Below are 25,062 nucleotides of genomic sequence, written 5' to 3' on the forward strand. Positions count from 1 at the left end.
AATAGAAAATTAAAACTATAAATATTGCCAGCCTTAAAATAAACAGACAATGCTGTAAATACACAGCAAACCGGCCAGTGTCTGATAAGCAAAGTTAGTTTAATGCTTTGGCTCCTCCTCTAATGGACGCAGCAAAGTTCCAGCATTTTCTGTTTCTGTTTCCCAGTATTCACTGTTCTCTTCTTATTGCCAAAGCAGCAAACTAGATTAACTCGGGCGAGCCCTGTATTAGAAAGGGGTCATTTTTTGAATTCATGTTACAACAACAGCTTGTATTTAACGTAGTAAAATATCCCAAGGTGCATCACAGGAGTGTTATAAGGCAAAACAAAGAAATTTGACACCGAGCCACATAAAAACAAATTAGGGCAGATGACCAAAAGCTTGGTCAAAGAGGTAGGTTTTAAGGAGCGTCCTAAAGAAGGAAGGAGTAGTAGAGATGCAGAGAGGTTTAAGGAGGGAGTTCCAAAGCTTAGGGCCCAAACAGCTGTAGGCATAGCCACCAATGGTTGAACAGTTATAATCAGCGATGCTCAAGAGGGCAGAATTTGAGGAGTGCAGATATCTCGGGGGGATTGTGAGGCTGAAGAAGATTACAGAGATAGGGAGGGGCGAGGCCGTGGAGGGATTTGTAAACAAGGTTGAGAATTTTAAAATCGAGGCGTTGCTTAACCGGGAGCCAATGTAGGTCAGCGAGCACAGGAGTAATGGGTGAGCGGGTCTTGGTGCGAGTTAGGACATGGGCTGCCGAGTTTTGGATGTGCTCAAGTTTATGTAGGATAGAATGTGGGAGGCCAGCCAGGAGTGTGTTGGAATAGTCAAGTCTAGAGGTAGCAATGGTATGGCTTCAGCAGCAGATGAGCTGAGGCAGGGACGGAGGCGGGCGATGTTACGGAGGTGGATGTAGCAAGTCACACACATTGGGAAAATGCGGGCACACTACCCATGATTGTCCAGTATTCATGGCCAGCAGTGGCATAAACTCAGAAAAACAGGCCATAGATCATAACTTATCTTTTTCTTTTCAGGTGCTGTCTAAGCTGCTGTGCAGTTCCAATATTTCCTGTGTTTCACTTTTAAAAATAAACCAAGCTACTATTTTTAAATCTCCCTTTTTATGATCATAAATCTCCTTCCTACTGTTTCCTAGATGTTGACAACCCTGGCCATTAAAGCGATGCTCTGATGCTGAAGTGCTTTCTACCCTTCAATATGTAGTTCGGGACCTAGAATGTGAGGACCACCTAATACTAATACTGCTTTCTAGCATTTGCTGCTGTCTCCCTCTCTTGCCCGGTACAGTCACTGCAGCTCTTCCTGACATGTCTTTGATTTTTTCCGATTGGTTGACAGCTCGTCTCCGACTCTAGTGCCTCCTTATCTCAGTGGGCGGATTGTCTGTCAATCACTTGAAAGGCTGTGGAGGGGGCTTTTTCCTTTTCGCTGTGCAGCAAGGAAGACCAGAGGGGAGGTAAGAGAGGGCTGGATGGGTGTACACTGCACGCTGCCGGGGGATATCGGGGAAGGGGACGGGCTTTGCGGGGGTTCATGAGGTGCAGGATCCTGGTGTTCACGTATAATCCCGCTGTGGGTGCACTGACTTCCTGGTATGGGGAGCTGACATCTCTTCCGCAAAAGGGAACGCTGGAGCATCGCTTACCTGTTGCTTGAGCAATCTGAGTGCTGTCTAATGAGGCCCCGAGGAGCTTCTTGCAGTGTTTCCTAGCTCCAACTCCTCGCCCGTCTCTGGCGTCTCAATGCATTTGCTGATTATTGTTTTTAGGCCTTCATTTGAACAGAAACGGGGGCAATCTACATGGGTCAAAATAGAAAGAACATCCTTGTGTTTGGTCTTTAAAACCTCATCAACTGTGCAATGTATCTAAGTTGGTGGCAACATCAGATGCAAAGGAACAGCCAAGCATCCTTCAGGGCTTTCATGTGTAAACCTCATCTGCTCAGGGACAGAGCTGTGTTGCTTCTCCATTACCAGTTACATTCCACTCGACAATTGTACCTGGAAGGAATGTGGGTTTTAAGGGATTTATTTTCATGCAAGTTAGATCTTCAATAATGCATTTATGTTTTTCCAAAAAAAATCAAATATTGTTGATTGTAGGAGCCTCCTTGAAATTATTGGAAGGACCCACCTCTTGTTACTTGTTGATTTGTTTCTGTGATGTACATGGAGCTCTGTACAGTACGAGGGAAAGTTTGCTGCTGTGTTCAAGAATAGGAGGTGCATGATGAAGAACTGCGCTGTGCTTTGTACCTGGCAATGCGCTGTAATTTTGTAACTTATAGCCAGTACCATGGCTGTCCATCCACTGTTAACCAGGTAACATCATAACTAACAATTTTTTTCTCCTAAACTAATAACGTCATTAACCTCCCTTATCTGGCCAGACAACTGGAATATTCCCGTTTACAAGATTCCTGCATCACAAGTGGCTTTGTGATAATCATCCAGATGGATCTAAATGGCATCATGCAACCTAATAGGCACTCAGTCGGTTCCTACAGTTATGATTAGACTTGTAGAGCAAAAAAAATAAAATTTTTGAAGTGAGCTTTATGTAGTGAGGTTTTTGAATCCTTTGTTGGTCTTTTCTGAAAAATACTGTTACGGCCAATATTAAAAGTAGAGACAATGTAATGACAGTATCTACTATCTACAGATTGATTCCTGGCATGGGAGGGTTATCCTATGAGGAGAGATTGAGTAGAATGGGCCATTATTCTCTGGAGTTTAAAAGAATGTGAGGTGATCTCATTGCAATGTACAAAATTATTAGAGGGCTTAACAGGGTAGATGCTGAGAGGCGGTTCCGCTTGGCTGGAAAGTGTAGAACTAGAGATCATAGTCTCAGGGTAAGGAGTTGGTCATTTAGGACTAAGTTGAGGAGAAGTTTCTTCACTCAGAGGGTAGTGAATCTTTGGAGTTCTCTACCCCAGAGGGCTGTGGATGCTTGAGTATATTCAAGACTGAGATTGATAGATTTTTGGACAAGATCATGTCTGATCTGATTGTGGACTCAATTCCACTTCCCTGCCCGCTCCCCATAACACTTTATTCCCTTATCATTCAAAAATCTGTCTATCTCTGCCTTAAACATATTCAATGACCCAGCCTCCACAGTTCTCTGGGACAGAGAATTCCACAGATTTACAACCCTCTGAGAGAAGAAATTCCTCCTCATCTCAGTTTTAAATGAACGGCCCCTTATTCTGAGACTATTCCCCCTAGTTCTAGCTTCCCCTGTGAGTGGAAATATACTCTCTGCATCCAACTTGTCGAGCCCTCTTATTATCTTATATGTTTTGATAAGATCACCTCTCATTCTTCTGAACTCCAATGAGTATAGACCCAACCTACTCAACCTATCTCTTAAGTCAACCTCCTCATCTCCGGAATCAATCTAGTGAACCTTCATTGAACAGCCTCCAATGCAAGTGTATCCTTCCTTAAATACAGAGACCAAAACTACACACAGTACTTCAGGTGTGTCCTGTACAGTTGTAGCAGGACTTCTCTGCTTTTATACTCTATCCCCCCTTGCAATAAAGGTCAACATTCCATTTCCTTTCCTGATTACTTGCTGTACCTGCATACTAACTTTTTGTGTTTCATGCACAAGGACCCCCAGGTCCCTCTGTATTGTAGCACTTTGCAATTTTTCTCCATTTAAGTCATGATTTGCTTTTCTATTTTTTCTGCCAAAGTGGATAACCTCACATTTTCCTACATTATACGCCATCTGCCAAATTTTTGCCCACTCACTTAGCCTGTCTATATCCCTTTGCAGATTTGTTGTGTCCTCTTCACAATTTGCTTTCCCACCCATCTTTGTATCATCAGCAAACTTGGCTACATTACACTCGGCCCCTTCCTCCAAGTCATTAATATAGATTGTAAATAGTTGAGGCCCCAGCACCGATCCCTGCGGCGCCCCATGAGACGTGAATTGGCTAGAATAGACTGGCAAATGATACTTAGAGGGTTGACGGTGGATAGGCAATGGCAAACATTTAAAGATCACATGGATGAACTTCAACAATTGTACATCCCTGTCTGGAGTAAAAATAAAACAGGGAAGGTGGCTCAACCGTGGCTAACAAGGGAAATTAAGGATAGTGTTAAATCCAAGGAAGAGGCATATAAATTGGCCAGAAAAAGCAGCAAATCTGAGGACTGGGAGAAATTTAGAATTCAGCAGTGGAGGACAAAGGGTTTAATTAGGAGGGGGAAAATAGAGTATGAGAGGAAACTTGCCGGGAACATAAAAACTGACTGCAAAAGCTTCTATAGATATGTGAAGAGAAAAAGATTAGTGAAGGCAAATGTCCCTTGCAGTCAGATTCAGGTGAATTTATAATGGGGAACAAAGAAATGGCAGACCAGTTGAACAAATACTTTAGTTCTGTTTTCTCGAAGGAAGACACAAATAAGCTTCCGGAAGTACTAGGGGACCGATGGTCTAGTGAGAAGGAGGAACTGAAGAATATCCTTATTAGGCGGGAAATTGATGGGATTGAAGGCTGATAAATCCCTGGGGCCTGATAGTCTGCATCCCAGAATACTTAAGGAAGTGGCCTGAGAAATAGTGGATGCATTGGTGATCATTTTCCAACAGTCTATTGACTGGATCAGTTCCTATGGACCGGAGGGTAGCTAATGTAACACCACTTTTTAAAAAAGGAGGGAGAGAGAAAACGGGTAATTATAGACCGGTTAGCCTGACATCAGTAGTGGAGAAAATGTTGGAATCAATTATTAAAGATGAAATAACAGCGCATTTGGAAAGCAATGACAGGATCGGTCCAAGTCAGCATGGATTTATGAAAGGGAAATCATGCTTGACAAATCTTCTGGAATTTATTGAGGATGTAACTTGTAGAGTGGACAAGGGAGAACCAGTAGATGTGGTGTATTTGGACTTTCAAAAGGCTTTTGACAAGGTCCCACACAAGAGATTAGTGTGCAAAATTAAAGCACATGGTATTGGGGGTAATGTACTGACGTGGATAGAGAACTGGTTGGCAGACAGGAAGCAGAGAGTCGGGATTAACGGGTCCTTTTCAGAATGGCAGGCAGTGACAAGTGGGGTGCCGCAGGGCTCTGTGCTGGGACCCCAGCTATTTACAATATACATTAATGATTTAGATGAAGGAATTGAGTGTAATATCTACCAAGTTTGCAAATGACACTAAACTGAGTGGCGTTGTGAGTTGTGAGGAGGACGCTAAGAGGCTGCAGGGTGACTTGGACAGGTTAGATGAGTGGGCAAATGCATGGCAGATGCAGTATAATGTGGATAAATGTGAGGTTATCCATTTTGGGGGCAAAAACACAAAGGTAGAATATTATCTGAATGGCGGCAGATTAGGAAAAGGGGAGGTGCAACGAGACCTGGGTGTCATGGTACATCAGGCATTGAAAGTTGGCATGCAGGTACAACAGGCGGTGAAGAAGGCAAATGGTATGTTGGCTTTCATAGCTAGGGGTTTTGAGTATAGGAGCAGGGAGGTCTTACTGCAGTTGTACAGGGCCTTGGTAAGGCCTCACCTGGAATATTGTGTTCAGTTTTGGTCCCCTAATCTGAGGAAGGTCGTTCTTGCTTTTGAAGGAGTGCAGTAAAGGTTCACCAGCCTGATTCCCAGGATGGCTGGTCTGACATATGAGGAGAAACTGGATTGACTGGGCCTTTATTCATTGGAGTTTCGAAGGATGAGAGGGGATTTCTTCAAAACATATTAAATTCTGACGGGACTGGACAGAATAGATGCAGGAAGAATGTTCACAATGTTGGGGAAGTCCAGAACCAGGGGACACAGTCTAAAGATAAGGGGTAAGCCATTTAGGACTGAGATGAGGAGAAACGTCTTCACTCAGAGAGTCGTTAGCCTGTGGAATTCTCTACCGCAGAGAGTTGTTGATGCCAGTTCGTTGGATATATTCAAGAGAGAGTTAGATGTGGCCCTTATGGCTAAAGGGATCAAGGGGTATGGAGAGAAAGCAGGAAAGGGGTACTGAGGTGAAAGATCAGCCATGGTCTTATTGAATCGTGGTGCAGGCTCAAAGAGCCAAATGGCCTACTCCTGCACCTATTTTCTATGTTTCTATGTTTCTATGTTACTGGTTGCCAACTGGAAAATGACCCGTTTATCCTAACTCTCTGTTTTCTGCTAGTTAGTCAATCCTCAATCCATGCTAATATATTATCCCCAATCCTGTGAACTTTTATCTTGTGTAGTAATCTTTTATGTGGCACCTTATCGAATGCCTTCTGGAAATCCAAATACACCACGTCCACTGGTTCCCCCTTAACCACCCTGCTCATTACATCCTCACAGAACTCCAGTAAATTTGTCAAAGATGATTTCACTTTCATAAAACCATGCTGACTCTGCTTGATTGAATCATGCTTTTCCAAATGTCCTGCTACTGCTTCCTTAATAATGGACTCCAGCATTTTCCCAATGACAAATGTTAGGCTAACTGGTCTATAGTTTCCTGCTTTCTGTATTCCTCCTTTTTTAAATAGGCGTGTTACATTTGCGGTTTTCCATTCCACTGGAACCTCCCCAGAATCCAGGGAATTTTGGTAGATTACAATCAATGCATCCACTATCTCTGCAGCCACTTCTTTTAAGACTCTAGGATGCAAGCCATCAGGTCCAAGGGACTTGTCTGCCTTTCGTCCCATTATTTTACCGAGTACTACTTCTTTAGTGATAGGGATTGTATTAAGTTCCTCCTTCCCTATAGCCCTTTGATTATCCCCTATTGGGATGTTTTTAGTGTCTTCTACTGTGAAGACCGACACAAAATATTTGTTCAAAGTCTCTGCCATTTCTCTCTTCTCCATTATTAATTCCCCAGCCTCATCCTCTAGGGACCAACATTTACTTTAGCCACTCTTTTCCTTTTTATCTACCTGTAGAAACTCTTACTATCGAAGGGAATCCAAGGGATCAGGCGGGAAAGTGGAGTTTATGTAGATCAGCCACGATCTTATTGAATGGCGAATCAGGCTTGAGGGGCCATATGGCCAACTCCTGTTCCTATTTCTTATGTTCTTGCAAGGTAGTAGATATAGAAAACAAATTGCCTGTATGACAGTGGATGAAATGGTCAGGTTCCACTCGTTCACCAGGTTAGTGAACTATGCAAGTAGTTTATAGGCTACATGAAAATAAACATGCCCAAACCAAAAGGAAATGATGTTGTACTTGCTTGGTATATTGGTCATCAAAAGTGTTGGATTGAAGCAGAAAAGTCGTTGAGTTTTGATGAGAGGTTACATCAAAATGTAAACTTTCATTTTGAGCAATTTCTATTTTTATATTGGGAAAATTGATATAGGATCCGTTGCTGTTTAAGCAATATCCGTGCTATAAGATTCTGAGGGGGGTTGGCAGGGTTGATGTTGAGAGGTTGTTTTCCCCTGACTGGAGAATCTAGAACTAGGGGTCATAGGGAGACCCTTTGTCTCAGGATAAGGGGACGGCCATTTAAGACTGATATGAGCAGGAATTTCTTCACTCGGTTGTGAATCTTTGGAATTCTCTACCCCAAAGGGTTGTGGATGCTCAGTTGTTGAGTATATTCAAGGTTGAGATGGATAGAAATTTGGACTCCAGAGGTATTAAGGGATATGGGGATAGGGCAGGAAGTGGAGTTAAGGTCGAAGATCAGCCACGATCTTATTGAATGGCGGAGCAGGCTCGAGGAGCTCTATGGCCTATTCTTGCTTCTAATTCTTATGATCGGCAACTCCTGATGTGCTCACTCAGAAAAAGCAGATCGTGTTTTTAGAAACCAAATATAAATAAAAACTGTACGACTGTACCTCACCATCCTATCATCAACATAACTGTAACCCATGCTGGATCTTGGGTATGAATGGAGCAAGGTTAGCCACAGCTACAGAGACTTGAGCACATAATCCAGGTTGACATTTCAGTCCAGTACAAAAGGAATGCTACACTATCGGAGGTGCTGTCTTTCGAATGAGATGTTGCCAAAGCCTCAACTGCCCTCTCTGGATGTAAAAGATCGCACGGCACTATTTGAAGACCAGGAGAGTTCTCCTAGTGTCCTGGACCTTCCCTTCTATATAATGTCAATCTGTAGGACCCATCTTGATGACAGCACCATATCTATGTCTGCAGCTGCAGGGTGTACTGCAGAGATAAAAATTAAAAATTGCTAGAAATAAGAAACTAAAGCCAGAAAGTGCTGGAAATGCACAGAACGGCAGTTAGAAAAATGTGATTAATATTTTGGTTATCAACTGTCAACAGAACTGGCACAGTTAGGCTGTCCATGCATTCTGATGAGCAGTCCCACACAAAAGGTCTATCCTTTTTAGGAAGTTGACCGACCTGCTGTGCTTTTCCAGCATTTGTGATATTATTGTAGGTATATTGCATCTGGATGATTGCCAGCTGAGGGCCCATTGTGGTGACCAATTGATCCAGGAAGTGGTGTTTATTTACTTCGGGTTTTTAGTCAATTTGTAAAGAGGTTCAACTAATATTTTCCCTAATATTTACTAAGTTAACAACCACAAAATAATTTAAATTCATTAATGGTTAGAAATATTTTTCATACCGTCTTCAAAATATTCCAGTAGTTTCAAAAATCTATGGAGAAGAAATTGCCCCGCACCCCGATTGGGGGAAGTAACCCTCCGGGGTCGAGACTGTTATCGCCCGTCCCAGAAGTCACACCGCCAATGCGGAATTGGGCCTACTGCCCCTCAAAGGAAGCAGAGCAAAGGGGAGGGCCACTGTGCATTCTGCACGGCCCTTTGGTGGCCGTTACTGGGTTACCAGGGCAGCGTGAAACCAGGCCAGCAGCCCGGCACCCAAGACGGAGTGCCGGGCCGCTGACCACGCTAGGGCTGCCACCATCAAGCTGACCGGAGAGTCGGCCGGCGAAAGAGGATGGTAGCCCGGGGCCCTGCTAGTCTCCCCTTTTAACAGCCCCTCAAGAGCAGATGTCCGCCAGGTTCTCGACCTGTGAAGCTGCCGTTGACATCCACCTGCACCAGCCTTACAGCCCGTAGGACACTTTCAAACGCAGGGTGTTAAGGGGTTGGCATGGGAAGGTGAGGGGTCGCCGCGCACGGCGATAACATCATCGCTGGTTGCGTGGTGGCCCGGGGCACTAACCGCAGGGTGTGGCGCTGCCAGGTCAGCGCCTTCCAGAGCTCCAGGCAGTTTCCCGGGAGGCGGAAGCGCCCCCTCCCCCGTGTAAAAATTGCCTCCCGGAGGCGGTAATGGGGCAGATAAAGGGGCAATTTTGCCTCCTATATCTCTACCTCTGTATAGACAAGTTTATTTTCCTGTCCGGGATTTCGACCATGAAAATTGTTGAGACTATTAATGGTACTGACCAATGAAGGGCAACCATATTACTTTAAGATTTCACTTTGTCCTATGATGATTTTGCAACATTTCTGTTACCAAAATGTAGCAAGGTTCCTTTATATTTTATTCAGAGAAGCCTGTATATATAGTTTTGATAGCTTTCCTTTGAAGTATTCCGTATTCATAATTTGCAGAATGTACTTTTCTTTTGTCGTTTCTCCTTATTTTCATGATAATTAGATGGGCTGCAGTTGTATCGGAACAAGGTTTAACGCCAGAAATAGCACTTTCCACGCCATTTTAAGACCTTTGTCTAATGCAAGAATATTATGTCTGAGGGCTCTGAATTGCTAATACCTATGGCTGGAATTTTTGAATTCTACTTCTGATGCTGGGTTGTTCATTGGTTTTCCTAATACAATGGCCCAGATTGTGAGGTAAAAATAATGGTGAGGCTATCAACGTCAGCGTTATTAAAGAGTAAATCTCGAGACTGCATATGCACAGTTAAATGCGGAAATCAGAAAGTTGCTGTCCCACTTCCAGAAGCTTCACTATACTAGTATCTGACCAAGAGTCTCGGTCTTCAAATACATGAAGGGCGTGAAGTTGCTGTACTTGCATGATAAATAGCCACTAAACATGCCAGGGAAAAGTTAGGGCTTGTCCAGTCCCATGTAACTACATTTTTAACGGAGTGATAAGTCTTAATTACTGCCAAACAACCTCACTGGCACTGAAAATTAACTTTTACAAGTGTGGAGTCTCATTCCTTTAAATTTTAATTATTGCTGGAGATTTTTTTTTTGATTAAGAAATTTTAAACTTCTGTCTCACTTTTATCTCTCTACCCATCTTTCTTTCCCTCTTTATTTCGCTTTCTGTACGTGATTTGACATTTAATTAACTATTCTAACTTACACTTCCTGGTTCGGACACTGTGTGTCTCAGTAATGATTCTTCAATCTGATTGGGTAAGGAGATATACAGTTGCTTTCCCTGTTCGTAGGTCCCAGGTCCCCTGTAGACATCTGCACTGAAATGGAGTTCTAATCACTGCACCTTCCAGTGCAAAAGCCCATACAAAATCTGTGGCTAAGTGTAATGAGCGGCTCGCAGCATTCGTTCGCCACTGACCCCAAAATCAGGGCCAGTGTGTTTACTAATGTAAGCACAGCCGTTATGCAAAAGCGTATATGCCACAATAAGATTTTTAGTGGTTCACATGTAGAAAGTATCTGCTGCTACTGGTCGCTATCTATAGCAAGCCTGTCCCTTGAGGTAAATTTGATTTTTTTTTTTATATCTCCTATCTCAAGTAGTTTCAAGTTTTCTTTTGTTCATTTGTACTCTTAAAGGAAGGCCATTTCTTAGGAAATCTCCCTGCGGTTTGATGAATTTTGCGCAATGTTATTTGACAAGACTTCAGGAAGTTGTGTAGCTTGTTCCAGTAAACTCTTGAAAGGTAGTGATGACACAGGCAACCAAAACTGTGCAGAGCAATATGGTCATTGGAGTCTTGCCAACTACGGCAATAACTTGTCCTTATATCGCACCTTAACTTAGAATAAGGTCCCATAGCGTTGCACAGAGGCATAATCAAAAAATGTGGATGCTGAACCAAAGGATGAGATATTAGCATTGGTAACCAGAAGCTTGGTCAGAGGTGGGTTTTAAGCGCAAGAACTACATAGCTGAAGGCACGGCTATCAGCGATGGTACAAAAGCCAGTCAGATGAACAGAGAGTTCGGGGGTCGGGTTATAGGACTGGAGGAAGTTACAGTGGTAAGGAAGGATGAGGCCACAAAGGGATTTAAACATGAAGAAGAGGATTTTAAATTTGAGGCGTTATGGACTGGGTGCCATTGCCGGTGAACAAGGACAGGGGTGATGGGTGACCGGGTTTTTGTGCAGTACTGAGGGAACAATTAAGAGCAGCAGTGTTTTGGATGACACACTTAATTATTTAGCGATAGCACTCTCGCTTCTGTGTCAGAAGATTGTGGGTCAAGTCCCACTCCAGAGACTTGAGCACGTATCTGGGCTAACACTCTAATGCAGTACTGAGGGAGTGCTGCACTGTCGGAGGTGCCGTCTTTCGGGTGAGATGTGAAACTGACGCCAGACTGTCCTCTTGGGTGGACGTAACAGATTGTATGGTGCTATTCGAAGAAGAGCAGGGGCATTTTCCCGATGTCCTGACCCACATTTATCCCTCAACCAACATCATTAAAACAGATTTATTGATCAAGTAACTAATTTGTGCAGCATAACATTGATTGTATTTGTCATTTATCTCTTTGCTGTTGGAACCTGGCTGAGCGCAAAATGGCTGCCATGTTTACCTACATTACAATGGTGAATACACTTCCAAAGCACTTAATTGGATGTCCTGAGGTCTTGAAAGATGCTATGTAAGGTTTTTTTCTTGCTTCCTTTTATTTGTTTTCTCTTCTTCAGTTGTGAGATTTTTGGGGCTGTGTGAGCTTTTTTGAAGTTGCTGGTCAAATTTTGCTAGTTTTCTAGGTTGCCATGTATGCCATTGAGTTCCAGAACCTAAGTGAAGACTCGGTGGAGGGCTGCTGCCCAAGATAATGGGGGAGAAATTCGTTATCGCCCCATTTGGGGGCGGTAAATTTTGAAAGCTAGGAAACTTAGCGCCAGGCGCTAACGCTTGCCAGCTTTAAAAAATAATTGGCTTTAGCACCAGGAAGGAAGTGGAGTGTTAAAGCACGCAGGCGAGGTGGAAACCTTAAAGGGAAGGGCCTTCAGTGCAGGCTCTGCAATCTAAAAATCACCAGCTGGACCACCAAGGGAACAGCGAACCCATGCGATCAGCCTGGCATTCAAGCAGAATGTCAGGCTGAAGGATCGCAGGCAAGAATTCACGAAGAAAACGGCATCAACAAAGGTAAGGGTTTTTTTTTTTACTTACCTTGGCCACCTTGCCTTTAATCATTGCCCCAGTTGCGGCCAGCCGCCCGATCCATGCCTCTTGCCGCTGCTGCACGGGGCGAAAGTGAATTTCGAGTCTGGGGCACTAACGGGGTGTTGGGCACGGCGATGACGTCACGATCTCCGGGAGCAGGAAATCGGGGCTCAACGCTGTAGCGTCACTAAACCCCTGGCAGTCGATGTCAGCGCTGTGCCTGGTGGCAAAGACATTTGCGCCTCATTACTGCTCCCCGGGGGCGCTAACGGGAGGTGCAAATGCACCTCATTTCTCCTCCAATGTTTTTGCGATAAGGTTGGGAGGGTCAGCTAAGCTGTGGAACATTCTACTTTTTTTGTGAAATCTGAGCCCACCTAACTATTTTCCTGTGATTTAGCAATTATGTTTTCACACAGAAAGCACTGGACCACTTTCTTTATCAAGTAACCATTTTGTGTGGGATCACATTGCATGTATTTATTCATTGAGTGGAGCAATTCAATATCCTTATTAAAGTTCAGCATCAGCAGTTTGACAAAGTTGTCAAACCCCCTCGATTGGAGTGGTCATGTGATACTTTCTCCATGCAGCTCCGTGCTGCAGCAGCGAATGCGAGAGATACAGCTTCACAAGCACTATTCCCTTGTTGAGGCAAAAATTGAGGGGCATCTCGGAGACTAGTTTGCTAGGAGACTCTCCCACTTGAAGAGCATTCATGGGACCCTGTAAGTGAGCTGAGAACAAATCCTCATTTATATCAGTGAAAGAAAATTGTCAAATCTAATTATGTTCAAAATATTTACTTACATTCCACGTCATGATCAGCAGCTAAATATCATCATCATCATCATAGGCAGTCCCTCAAAATCGAGAAAGACTTGTTTCCACAAAAGTGAGTTCTCAGGTGACTGAACAGTCCAATATGAGAATTACAGTCTCTGTCACAGGTGGGGCAGACAGTGGTTGAAGGTAAGGGTGGGTGGGGGACTCTGGTTTAATGCTGGTTTACAACATTTTGAGTAGCCGCTGTGTTTGTCACTAGAATTTGTCCTCTTATTGGTCTGTTCAATTCTGTCCCCACCTCCCCATTTGTTGAAGATTTGTAGATGGAGACCTTCATTTGCAAGGAAATGAAAGAGCATCTTCATAGCAAAACAACTTTAACACTTTAAACCATGCAGAGGCCTGCACCCAATCGGAGTTGCACAAGCTCCAACCGGCAATTCCAGGTCTTGAGCAGAGTAAGCGGCAGTCCATAAAGGGCCGCTGGATGCTGCTTAAAAAAAAGGCCCCAAATTTGGAAGATTTTTTTGCATTTTGTAGAGTTGGACGGAGCACATCCTCCTGATCGCCCCTCCCCCGGATTTGCCTGTGGACCGCAATGTGGGCCAAAATTCGTAAGGCCCCGACAGGCGAGATATGTCCGGGAACCTGATTGGTACTTACAGCTCGCCTGGTTTATTCTGATCGGTACCGAACACGACAGATGTTTGTTTCCAGATTTTAAAAAACTTTCCCAACTGTCATAGTGGGATTTGAACTTGCATTCTCTAGATAATTCGACCAAGCCTCTGGATTACTAGTCCAGTAACATCACCACTATGCCATCATTATGTTATCAGTTCTGTATTTGTTGCCTCCTGAACAGCCAGTGACCTGGACACCAGAAAGTTACTGGCATCCAGATAAATGGAAGGGTGCTAATGGAGTTCACAGGGATGTGCAGGTCTGAGTCTTGGGCTCGAATGCTCCACGCACCTGCATGCAGGGACAATGAAATCCGTCCTCTTATAAGGGGGACCATTTTCAGATGGTAACTCCGACTTCTGCCACAAGCGACCTTATCATCCTTGCCACTCCCACCCAGCGGGTGCCCTCGGGAATTATTCAAATTAACTGACCCTGACCTGGCGGGTCACGAGGTCACTGGTGTATTGGGATTCTTGCTTTGTTACACTTAAAGCATTGGAGCAAGATTGAGGAATTTGATCTCCTGTTTATTGTGAAAAAAACTCACGCCTATGGTTCTTACAACCTCAATTAAACTACCTGTCTCTAGCCCTCCACTTTGGGGTACGGTAGCATAGGGGTTATGTTACTGGACTAGTAAATCCAGAAGCCTAGACCAATAATCCGGAGATGGGAGTTCAAATCCTACCACAGCAGCTGGGGGAATTTTAATTCAGTTAATTAAATAAATCTGGAATTAAAAAGCTCGTATAAGTAATGGTGACCATGAAACTACCAGTGTGTCAATAAAAATCCATCTGGTTCACTAATGTTATGTAGGGAAGGAAACCTACCGTCCTTACCCGGTCTGGCCTATATGTGACTCCAGAACCACAGCAATGTGGTTGACTCTTAACTGCCTTCTGAAATGGCTCAGTTGTACCAAACCGCTACGACAAAGTCAGCACTGTGGGAGTACCTTCACCACATTGACTGCAGCGGTTCAAGAAGGCGGCTCACCACCACCTTCTCGAGGACAATTGGGGATGGGCAATAAATGCTGGCCTTGCCAGCGACGCCCTCATCCCGTGAACGAATACATTTTTACAAAACAGGGCTTCTCTACCACAGTCGATCTATTTAACTGTGTTGTCAGTGTCACCTCTATTTTTGTTTTTGTTCCCAGCACAACGATCGCTGTTTTCCACCGCTGCTGTTCCACTGATGTAGCTCTTTCTTTGCTCCTTCAATTCTGAGGATTGTAAACTCAAGCATACTTGGCACACAACTGACCAAGCCACACATCGCCAGATTGGGCCTGATCATATCAAGCACTGTCATAGTTCACTGACCTCAGCCGAAATTGCCCACTATTCCAGGATCAACCTGGATATCAGGCTATTCATTAACCTCATTAAACTACCCCTACCCTGCATGGTCACCTGAGGTATCAAGTGCAAGGAATTTATGGATTTCTCCATCACCAAGATTGAGACCATCCATTTTGTGTTCTCCCCTTCCCCATGCTTCTAAGCCCTAACATACTAGTCTCCCTTCCATTCAAGCCCTGAACCACATGTCTTTGCGATTCCTCCCCTATCTGCCCTCCTCTCCCTTCTTCACCTCATTTTTGAGGCTCACCTCCTGATCCCTCCACCTCTTTCCCATACATCTCCTACCCACCAAGCACTCCTTCCTGGCCCCCATACCAGCTGATCATCCCTCCTAAATCCCTCCTGGCTCAGTGTCCATTTTCTACATATCCATGTGCGAAACACCGTGGGACATTCTATACATTATCAAGGACACTATAGAAACACGTTTGTTGTTGACATTGTCAACCAGCTTGTTAAGAGTTAGAGTAACTAAATGTATTTTAATATATCATTAATTTTTCTTCCTTCTCTTCTAGATTTTTTTTAATGCATTTGCACAATTTGATGTGGCAAATACTGGATCTAAATATTCACCTGTGTTATGGGGGAGGGATTCTGTAGTTAAAGAGTTTATGAACATTTCACTTTGAATGGTTAAGTAAATATTGGTAAATGAAATATCCTGCTTTTGTTGCAACAGTGAATCCTGTTACACTAGGTTCTTCGCTGCTGGATTGTAAATTGTGTGTCTCTCCCTTATAGATCCTGAGAGGAAATTCTCTAATTTGTCTTTGTTTTTTACCTGTTTGTCTCTTATTTTTAGACACACTGGTTATGAAACTTCCAAAGGCGGCTATGAACGGGGAATTGAAGACTAAGTAGAATGACGTAGCTGTTGGTTCTGATGCATCACCTAACTGTAGCCAAAGGGTCCACCATCCCAGTAAGGCTGAGTTCGTCGTTCTCAAAAATCTTGTGAATGAAGACGTATGGTTCTTCTGCAGATGAACATTATTCTGGTGGAATACACCTTTAGCAATGAATAATTCCTCAACGGCCATGCCTCCTGCTGATGAAAGTAATGCAGTTGCGGGATTTGTTCTAGTACCTTTCTTTCTTCTGACGTTAATCGGATTCACTGTTGCAATGGTAAAGCATATTTATTATTTGTGCAATCGCTCCATAGTTTTGAATCGGTGGAGCTTCATGGATGAGGCTTCTGAGTATGTAACCACAGTGCGTGATGGGTTACAATAAACAATACTAGGGGACAGGATGTACGAATAGCTAATCCAATGTCTTCTGTTTTCAGGATAACTATTTTCTTGAAGTATGACAAAAATAATAGTTATATTGAATGTTAAATGGTTAAGTAAATGTAATATCCTGGGCTCTTGCTCAAAAACCCTTGGATTTTGAAGGATTTATTTTCCTTTTCTCTCTTGGCCACAATAGATTTTTCATATAGATCAGCAGATTTAATGAGGATATTCTAGTAAAGTTGTTATTTCAGGATTGAAAGTAGTGGATATTAAACTTTGCTTGAAAATAAAAGGACTGATGAACATACATAAATATGAAAAATCAGGAAATGAAGTATTTTTCTTGAGTGTAAAATGTAAGGCTATTCATTTTTAATGGGATGTCATCAGCATTATGATCCGAAACCTTGGCCAGAGTGTCTCCCAAAAACGTATGTTACTATTTTTTTGGTGGAGGCGGGCGGCAGTGTGGGGAGGAAGAAGAGATGGAGAGCTGATTCAATAAGTAAACTGATTGAATCTTTGATCCCAGCTCAGAACCTCGCTAATGTTTGATTAAAGGCTGGAACATGCTTCCATGTGGCAAGCTGTGCTGAATCTAGCTTCATGTTTTATGCCTTTTCTGCTTGATGTGTCTGAGGCTGATTTTATCCACTCCCCCAGAGACGAGAGATTGCACCTGTAGAATGTATTCCCGTTTAACTTTTTAAAAGGGAGCAGCTTTCATTACTGTGGAAAGAGCAACCCAATGTTGCTTTGTCATTGTGAAATGTCGCATAATCTTAATCTCCCGATTTTGTGATGCACTACGTTTTTGACATGGTTTATGTTGTCACCCCAGGTGCTTGATTAGGAAAAAAGTTGGCAGGTATTGTTTTATCGAGTTGTCGCCACTTCCGTTGTTTGGGGTTGAAGTAGTGTTTTCATATGTCATCACTACTTTCTGTACCAGAACCCTTTGGAATGGATGGCATTCCTTCTTGCCAAATTGTTAATAACTATTGTAAATGTTCTAAACAATTGCTAGATGAGATTTCCTTAGTGCCCCATCAGCCAAAAGATCAGTATAGACTGACTGAATTCATCACTTTGTGATGTCCATCCCGATCGTAGTCATTCTGAGTGGTAGTCAGTAGAGGATTTAAAATCTCTGATTATTGCGCAAGACCTAAAAAGATTACCCTATTTCCTGCCCACTACACATTCTCAGCTATTGCGATTTCCCTGTTAATTAAGCATGATAATCGAACAACCTACTACATTAGAACTGCTGGTGTGCTTGTCTTACAATGCCTTCTACAATTCCTTCTTGGTTTGTCAGCAGAGTTCATTCTAGTCTATTGCTGCTGACCCTGATGGCTACTATAAAACATAGAATATACAGCACAGAACCAGGCCATTTGGCCCAACCAGACTGTGCTGGTGTTTATACACCACACGTGCCTCCGCCCATTCCATCTGCCTCATCCCCAGCCTTTCAGCTCAGTGTTCCAGAATATGATTAGAAAAAGTGGAATGGCAGTATTTATTCTGCAGCTGTGCATCCTTTCTCATGTCTGATTGTTTTTACATGACTCTTGTGCACTGTTGCATATATTTATTAGGCTATTTTTTTTTAAGTTAGACTTTGTCTTTACTAAATCATTTGTTTTTCCTTTTTAATCAGGTGCTGTATATTCAGAAGAGGCGCAGGTAACCAATACTAATCTTGAATGACTAAGCAGTGCAGCTTTACTGAAGTTCTGTATTTATATATAGTTTGGCTTATTGATTTACCATATCTGGTAAATGCGTGTGATTTGTTTCTAATTTTAATACAATTCAAAGGGATACAACATTTCTCAATACTGCATAAATAGGATGCTACCAGGAAATATAAAACATGTGAAATCTGATAGCATTACAGTTTATCCACTAGTACATTAACATCTCAGCTTGCCTGAAGATCCAGTGTTGCTGTCTGTTTGATACCAATTTCCAGATGTCAGCCGGTGAATGTACTGCTAAGTACAGTAATACTGTATATATTGTAACGTGTATCATGTTGGGAATCAGATGACTTTAGTATACCCCTCAAGCTTCGTTCTCAGTTTTGTTTTAATCAGAATCCCCACCTCAAGAATGTTATCCTCAATGCTGGAGGACTGGAGTCTGTGGAACTGTATTCAACAGAGTCAGTATCTTCAGGAGAGAAGGAGAAAACATTATAAAGGGGAAGTATTGAGGAAAGAAATATAAAATGAAAATTGGCAATGACGAGAATTTTAAGATAGGAATAGGTGTAGGCCATTTAGCCCCTCGAGCTTAGTCCGCCATTCAATGTGATCGTGGCTTATCTGGGACCTAACACCTTTGCCTCATATACCTCAAACCTTCTGGTTAATCAACAACAACAACAACTTGTATTTATATAGTGCCTTTAACGTAGTGAAACGTCGCAAGGCGTTTCACAGGAGTACTATGCGATTAAAAATTTGATACAGCAGCTTTAAGATTAACAATTGGCCTAGCACCATTTGCAGAGTGTTCCAAACTTCTACCACCCTTTACGTGTCGAAGTGTTTCCTAACTTTGCTCCAGAAAGATCTGGCTATAATTTTTAGACTATGTCCCTAGTCCTAGACTCCCCAACCAGCGGAAAGAGAGAATTGCAACCGAGATGTTGCAGTTCAAGTGACTTAAACTAATTAAATGTAATTACCTCGTGATGCATTTGCAGGCAATTGCATCCATTCTTGTACTTTGTTGTTCCCAGGGAGAAAAAAACTGCACACAAGCTTACTAGTGTTTACTGTTTACAGAGAAAATTAAACAAAGCCGCTGTTAATATTTAGGTCATTTGGAACTAATTTTTAATTTCCTGCCGGGAGAATTTTGAAACTGAAGTAATGAAGGGGAGAGGAAAAGTGTGCATGCGAGAGTGTACCCATATTATTACACAATCATAGATTGTGCCATATGTTAATGTCCTGTCTGATCGATCTTTATTAATCATATCACTACATTTATATTACATTAAACACATTGCATTCTTCCCAAAGGGAATGGGAGGAAGAGAATATTGATGACATTTTTTGTTTGGGCTTACACTTGTGTTTGTGTCTGTCTCAACCGTGTAATCTTTTTCTTTTCTCCCCAAATCTTCCCTACACCTCTCTTGAGGGCAAAGCATCTGGTTGGAACACAGTATCACAAATGCAGGCTGGCCTCCACCAACACATCCAAGTGACCGCCTTGATGTGTGGGCAGGGGAGGTTGAGTCTCAGCAGGTTGTACAGCCACCGTGAGAGAGGGAGGGAAGCAATCACATCTTGCATGTATCTAGCACGTTTAACATGGTCAAATAGACCATGGCACTTTACGGCAGAAGGAATAGAGGAGTCGGGGAGAAACACAGCTGATCGTGGTCCTGTCTGCACAGATATTCTTCCAGCAGCAGCCACTGGATGGTAGTTAGAAGTGGGAACTTTTGGCTAGATTTTTTTTTGTCTCTTCATATTACGGACCCCAAGTGTGACAGCCTACCAGTTAAACCATCTAGCTCGGCACAAACTTAGGATCAAACCTGGCTCTTTCCTAGTATGTGAGACTCACAGGGCAGTGCATTTAGCAGATAAGCCACCATGCAAGCCTATAGCTTTTTAAAAAATTGGGCTTATGGAGTAGGTGTCCACTTTTGTACGCTCAGAAAAATCTTGTGTAGAGTTAAGAAATCAGCGTAGCTAGCCAGAGATTGGCGGGGGTGGGGGGGGCGGGGGAAGGGAAGAGAGAGCACAAAAGACCTTCACTTTTAAAATGAAAGAACCAGCATCAATAATAAATGATAAATCAATCAATAAAAAATGAAAAGTTCCTGCCTCACCTATAGCAGCACCTATCCGTTCGGGAGCACCGGGAGCCCTCCAGCGGCACACGCAGCCCTGCCTGCCTGCCTGCCTGCCTGATTACATTTTCAAGTAGTCGGATGCGCAGGAAGGCAGCGGCTGGCCTGTGTGGCAGGCAACTCAGCCCAGGCTAGGGACGGCAAACTTCGTGTCGTCCCTTCGGCCAGGGATAGGGTCACCCTGAGACAGGAGGGCCAGGAACTACTGCGCACGTGCGCAGCTGCCGGCAGTCTTCGGCGCAGGGCTGTAGCTCCGCCCCCCCCCCCTGCTGGATCTGCTGCGCCGAATGGAATGGAGGCCTGCAGACCGTCCAGAATACCGAGGTACCTTTTAGGCGCACTTTTAATTGCACAAACTCGCCGCATCTCTCGGAGGTGCGCCGTTCTAACCAACTTGGGCCCTATATCCTTCGGCAATAGAATTGACATTTCTTATATTTGACTGGGATAATTGTTAATACATCTAGTTGTTACTGGTTTTGCTTAAGAATATGTTCCCAAAAACAACAACAACAAAAAGTCGCTCCCTGTTTAATGAAGGATTCTTTTCTCTTGCCTTTCTCAAAGGTTGGACGAGCTGCGACACCAGCTGCTGCCTGTTTATACCTATGACCCCACTGAGGAGGTGAATGAAGCTGAGGAAGAGCTACTCCTGGACACTGTCGAGCCAAAGGTGAGCACAAAGTCTGTGTGAGGGTTATTGGTCAGCTCACTTCCGGTGTGGCTTTATATTAAAAACAAAATTACAATGACACCAATGCAGTGTCCAAGAATCCATTTAAAGATTCACTCAAATTAAGTAGCTGAGCCTCTTGGACAGGAAGGTCCCAGGTTTGATCCTCAGTCAGCGCATTTCAACTGGGGTCCAGGTAGAATAATATAATCGTATAGAACAGAAGGCCATTCAGTCCATCGTGCTCTTTGAAAGAGCTGTCTGATTAGTCCCACTTCTTTCCACATAGCCCTGCAAATGTTTCCTTTTCAAGGACTGTATATATCCAATTCCCTTTTGAAAGTTACTATTGAATCTGCTTCCACCACCCTTTCAAGCAGTGCATTCTAGATCTTAACAATGAGAGATGTTGCTGTGGTGCTCCTCAGTTAGCCAGGGTGCTGATCACTCTGCAGTGATCCCGATTGGAAAGGCAGACATGTGAACATCAGTGAAGACAGGATCAAGATGAGCTGTGACGTCTCTCATCGTCACATAGCCCATTTTATTAAGCCCCAGCACCAAGGCAACGTCTCCCAAAGGGGAGGAGAGAACAGTTAATGAACAAAAAGAAATGTTGATAATTTGAAGTAAAGCTATCGTGACAGCTCCGAGATAAAGGGGCCAATTTTTGTCACGTTGTCCCCCTGTTTATACCTGTAAATAGGGCAGTAGTGAGACGATAATCTGGGGGAGGAAACACCGACGTACTGCTGGAGGTCTGCCTGTACGACTTTCAGATGGACCGTAATTTAGTTATCCAGCACTCCCTCCAGATACAGGCAGCGGCCTAATTAAAATATTCAAACGGGGTAACTGATGCTAGGACCCAAAATGAAATGTTAGTGTCCGAGCTGCCACCGCAAATCTTTCAACCTCCCCACAAACTGTGGACGGTACAGGTTGGGAGGCAGCCATTTTCAACGCTACTTCAAAGGATCATTAGCTGCAGTAGGGGAAAAGCTGGAAACTGGTCTGGCACTCATTCTTCCTTCATTATTTTGATCTTTTTGGGGGAGAAATTTTGGGGAAAAATTGGCGGGGGGCACGCTAAGGGGTTATCGACTGGACTAGGCGAATGCAGTGACCGCCGTGAACTTCACTGTCGGTTAAACACTGGCGCTAACATCTTACCACCTCGGCCTCTAGCGCCTCGCAGATCATGACATCATAAAGTGCTCCATTAACACCCATTACCGCCCCGGATGTGAAATTGCCTCCTGCCCCCTGCTGTATCACCGGACGTGAACAACGGCAGGAGGAGGAGGCGTTGTCAATTCGACTGGCCGCTTGGGGAGCGCTAATTAAAGGGAATGGTTTTCAGGTAGACCAAGCTTTATTATTTGGTGCTTGCTCAAGGTTTTTGATGTTTCATTGCTGCGTGATGTCCAAGCTCTCCACTTTGTGCGAGTGTTTGGGGCTGTAATGGCAGTTGTGCACATCACCTTGCAACACAGAACTGCCGACAACTAGCTTGTGCAGCATCATTGGCCCTTCTCTTTAAGCGAGGGAAGCAGCCTCTGATGCCATTAGCAATGTGCTGCAAATTTTTCAGCGCTCTGCCACTACCGCCTCGCTCTCGGACTTGAGCACCCTAAGAGAAGTGGTTGGCGCTTGATTTAGCACACCACATCCCTCTTGAAGCGTTAAAGCTGAATTTCCCGGCAGGAGAGAATCATTTGCGCCTGGTGATACTTTTACTACTTTTCAAAAGTTAACACCCCAATCGGGTGCTATGGAATTTCTAGCCCTTAGAGCCGTGAAAACCTAAAGTTCATCTCCTTGGTGCTGGATGTGTTCATTACATTTCCCTGACACTGAAATCCTGGCGACATAGAATGGTTACAACACGGAAGGCGGCCATTTGGCCCATCGAGCCTGTGCCGGCTCTCTGCAAGAGCACCTCAGTTAGTCCCACTCCCCCGCCCTTTCTCCGTAGCCCTGCAAATATTTTTCTTTCAGGTACTTATCCAATTCCCTTTTGAAAGCAGTAATTGAGTCTGCCTCCACCACACTCTCAGGCCGTGCATTACAGATTCTAACCACTCACTGTGTAAAAAGTTTTTTCCTTATGTCGCCTTTGGTTCTTTTGCTAATCACCTTAAATCGGTGTCCTTTGGTTCTCAACCCTTCTGCCAATGGGAACAGTTTCTCTCTATCTACTCTGTCCAATAAAGTGTGGTGCCCAGAATTGCACACAATGCTCCAGTTGAAGCCAAACCAGTGTTTTGTGCAAGTTCATCATAACTTCCATGCTTTTGTACTCTGTGGGCTGGAAATTGGCCAGCCTTGCGCCCGTTTTTTTTGCGATATTTCACCGTTGCTTGCGGAAAAAAGGTGATCAGGTAAATTGGCCAAAGCTTTGAGCTGGCAGTTTTGAAATACCGCTGAAAAGTGGACCGCCGGCGTGCAAGACCAAAAAAGCACTATTTCTTTAAATTGGCCGTTCGGCGCCCCTATATTCTGGGTGAAAAAAACGTCCGAAAAAGCCTGCGTTGCAGCCCCAGAAACAGCGGTAAGTATGAAGACCTGCAAAAAAGGTAAGTTCAAGTTTTTATTTTAAAATTCTTTTTCAGCAATACATAGAAACATAGAAAATAGGTGCAGGAGTAGGCCATTCGGCCCTTCGAGCCTGCACCACCATTCAATATCATCATGGCTGATCATGCAACCTCAGTACCCCATTCCTGCTTTCTCTCCACACCCCTTGATCCCTTTAGCCGTAAGGGCCACATCTAACTCCCTTTTGAATATATCTAACGAACTGGCCTCAACAAATTCCACAGGTTAACAACTCTGAATGAAGAAGTTTCTCCTCATCGCGGTCCTAAATGGCTTACCCCTTATCCTTAGACTGTGACCCCTGGTTCTAGATTTTCCCCATCGGGAACATTCTTCCTGCATCTAACGTGTCCAATCCAGTCAGAATTTTATATGTTTCTATGAGATCCCCTCTCATTCTTCTAAATTCCAGTGAATATAAGCCTAATCGATCCAATCTTTCTTCATACGTCAGTCCTGCCATCCCGGCAGATACGTTAGATAAGTGTCTCGAGTATTTTGTGGTTTTATTTTTTGCAATTTTTAATTTTTTTATTTTTCCCCCTCCCAGGGCCTGTCTTTTAGTGGTGATTGGCCTTGGACTAAAGTTAGCGAGGACTAAGGTTTCCACCGCGAATTCTCGTGCAATGCCGATTTTTGCCGCTGGGCGCATATTTTTTCCAAATTTAGGTCTTTAAAAAATAGCAGTGTGAGTAGCGGTATTTTTGACAAAAAATGCCCCAAAAAACCACTATCACCAAAAGACCAATTTCTAGCCCTATGCCTTTATTCATGAAGCCCAGGGTCCCGTAAGCTTTTTTAACCACTTTATGAACCTGCCCTGCCACCTTCAACAATTTATGCACATATACCCCTAGGTTTCTCTGTTCATGCACCCCCTTTAGGATTGTATCCTTTAGTTTCTATTGCCTCTCCTCATTCTTTCTACCAAAATATATGGCACTTTTCTGCGTTAAATTTCATCTGCCACGTGTCCGTCATACCTCAGCCATCCTCTCAGCCTCCATACGTAGGTCTCCTTTTTGGTCCCTTATTGACCCTAACCCTCTTCTTACTACCCGTTTACTATTTATATGCCTGTAGAAAAATTTTGGATTACATAAGAACATAAGAAATAGGAGCAGGAGTAGGCCATACGGCCCCTAGAGCCTGCTCCGCCATTTAATATGATCATGGCTGATCCGATCATGGACTCAGGTCCACTTCCCTGCCCGCTCCCCATAACCCCTTATTGTTTAAGAAACTGTATTTCTATCTTAAATTTATTCAATGTCCCAGCTTCCACAGCTCTCTGAGGCAGCAAATTCCACAGGTTTACAATCCTCTGAGAGAAGAAATTTCTCCTCAGCTCAGTTTTAAATGGGCGGCCCCTTATTCTAAGGTTATACCCTCTAGTTCTAGTCTCCCCCATCAGAGGAAACATCCTCTCTGCATCCACCTTGTCAAGCCCCCTCATAATCTTATACATTTCGATAAGATCACCTCTCATTCTTCTGAACTCCAACCT

At 43.7% G+C, this 25,062-nt stretch overlaps 1 protein-coding gene across 3 annotated transcripts in view; it reads left to right on the forward strand.

Annotated features, from left to right (window-relative positions):
* The first annotated feature begins 1,358 nt into the window (after positions 1–1,358).
* smim29 (small integral membrane protein 29) overlaps positions 1,359–25,062 on the forward strand; it is a 29,681-nt gene continuing 5,977 nt past the window's right edge. Inside the window, exons 1-4 of one of the 3 annotated variants that reach the window (XM_070859409.1) lie at positions 1,359–1,471; positions 15,960–16,285; positions 18,065–18,090; positions 20,849–20,954. In XM_070859409.1, coding sequence (XP_070715510.1) covers positions 16,175–16,285; positions 18,065–18,090; positions 20,849–20,954 — 243 coding nt within the window. In that variant the 5' untranslated portion in view covers positions 1,359–1,471; positions 15,960–16,174. Of the gene's footprint in view, positions 1,472–2,317; positions 2,339–12,264; positions 12,291–15,959; positions 16,286–18,064; positions 18,091–20,848; positions 20,955–25,062 lie in introns of those variants that run through there. The other 2 variants (XM_070859411.1, XM_070859410.1) reach the window with 2 other exon arrangements.

The sequence above is a fragment of the Pristiophorus japonicus genome, chromosome 17 (assembly GCF_044704955.1).
Source record: "Pristiophorus japonicus isolate sPriJap1 chromosome 17, sPriJap1.hap1, whole genome shotgun sequence".
Lineage (NCBI taxonomy): Eukaryota > Metazoa > Chordata > Chondrichthyes > Pristiophoridae > Pristiophorus > Pristiophorus japonicus.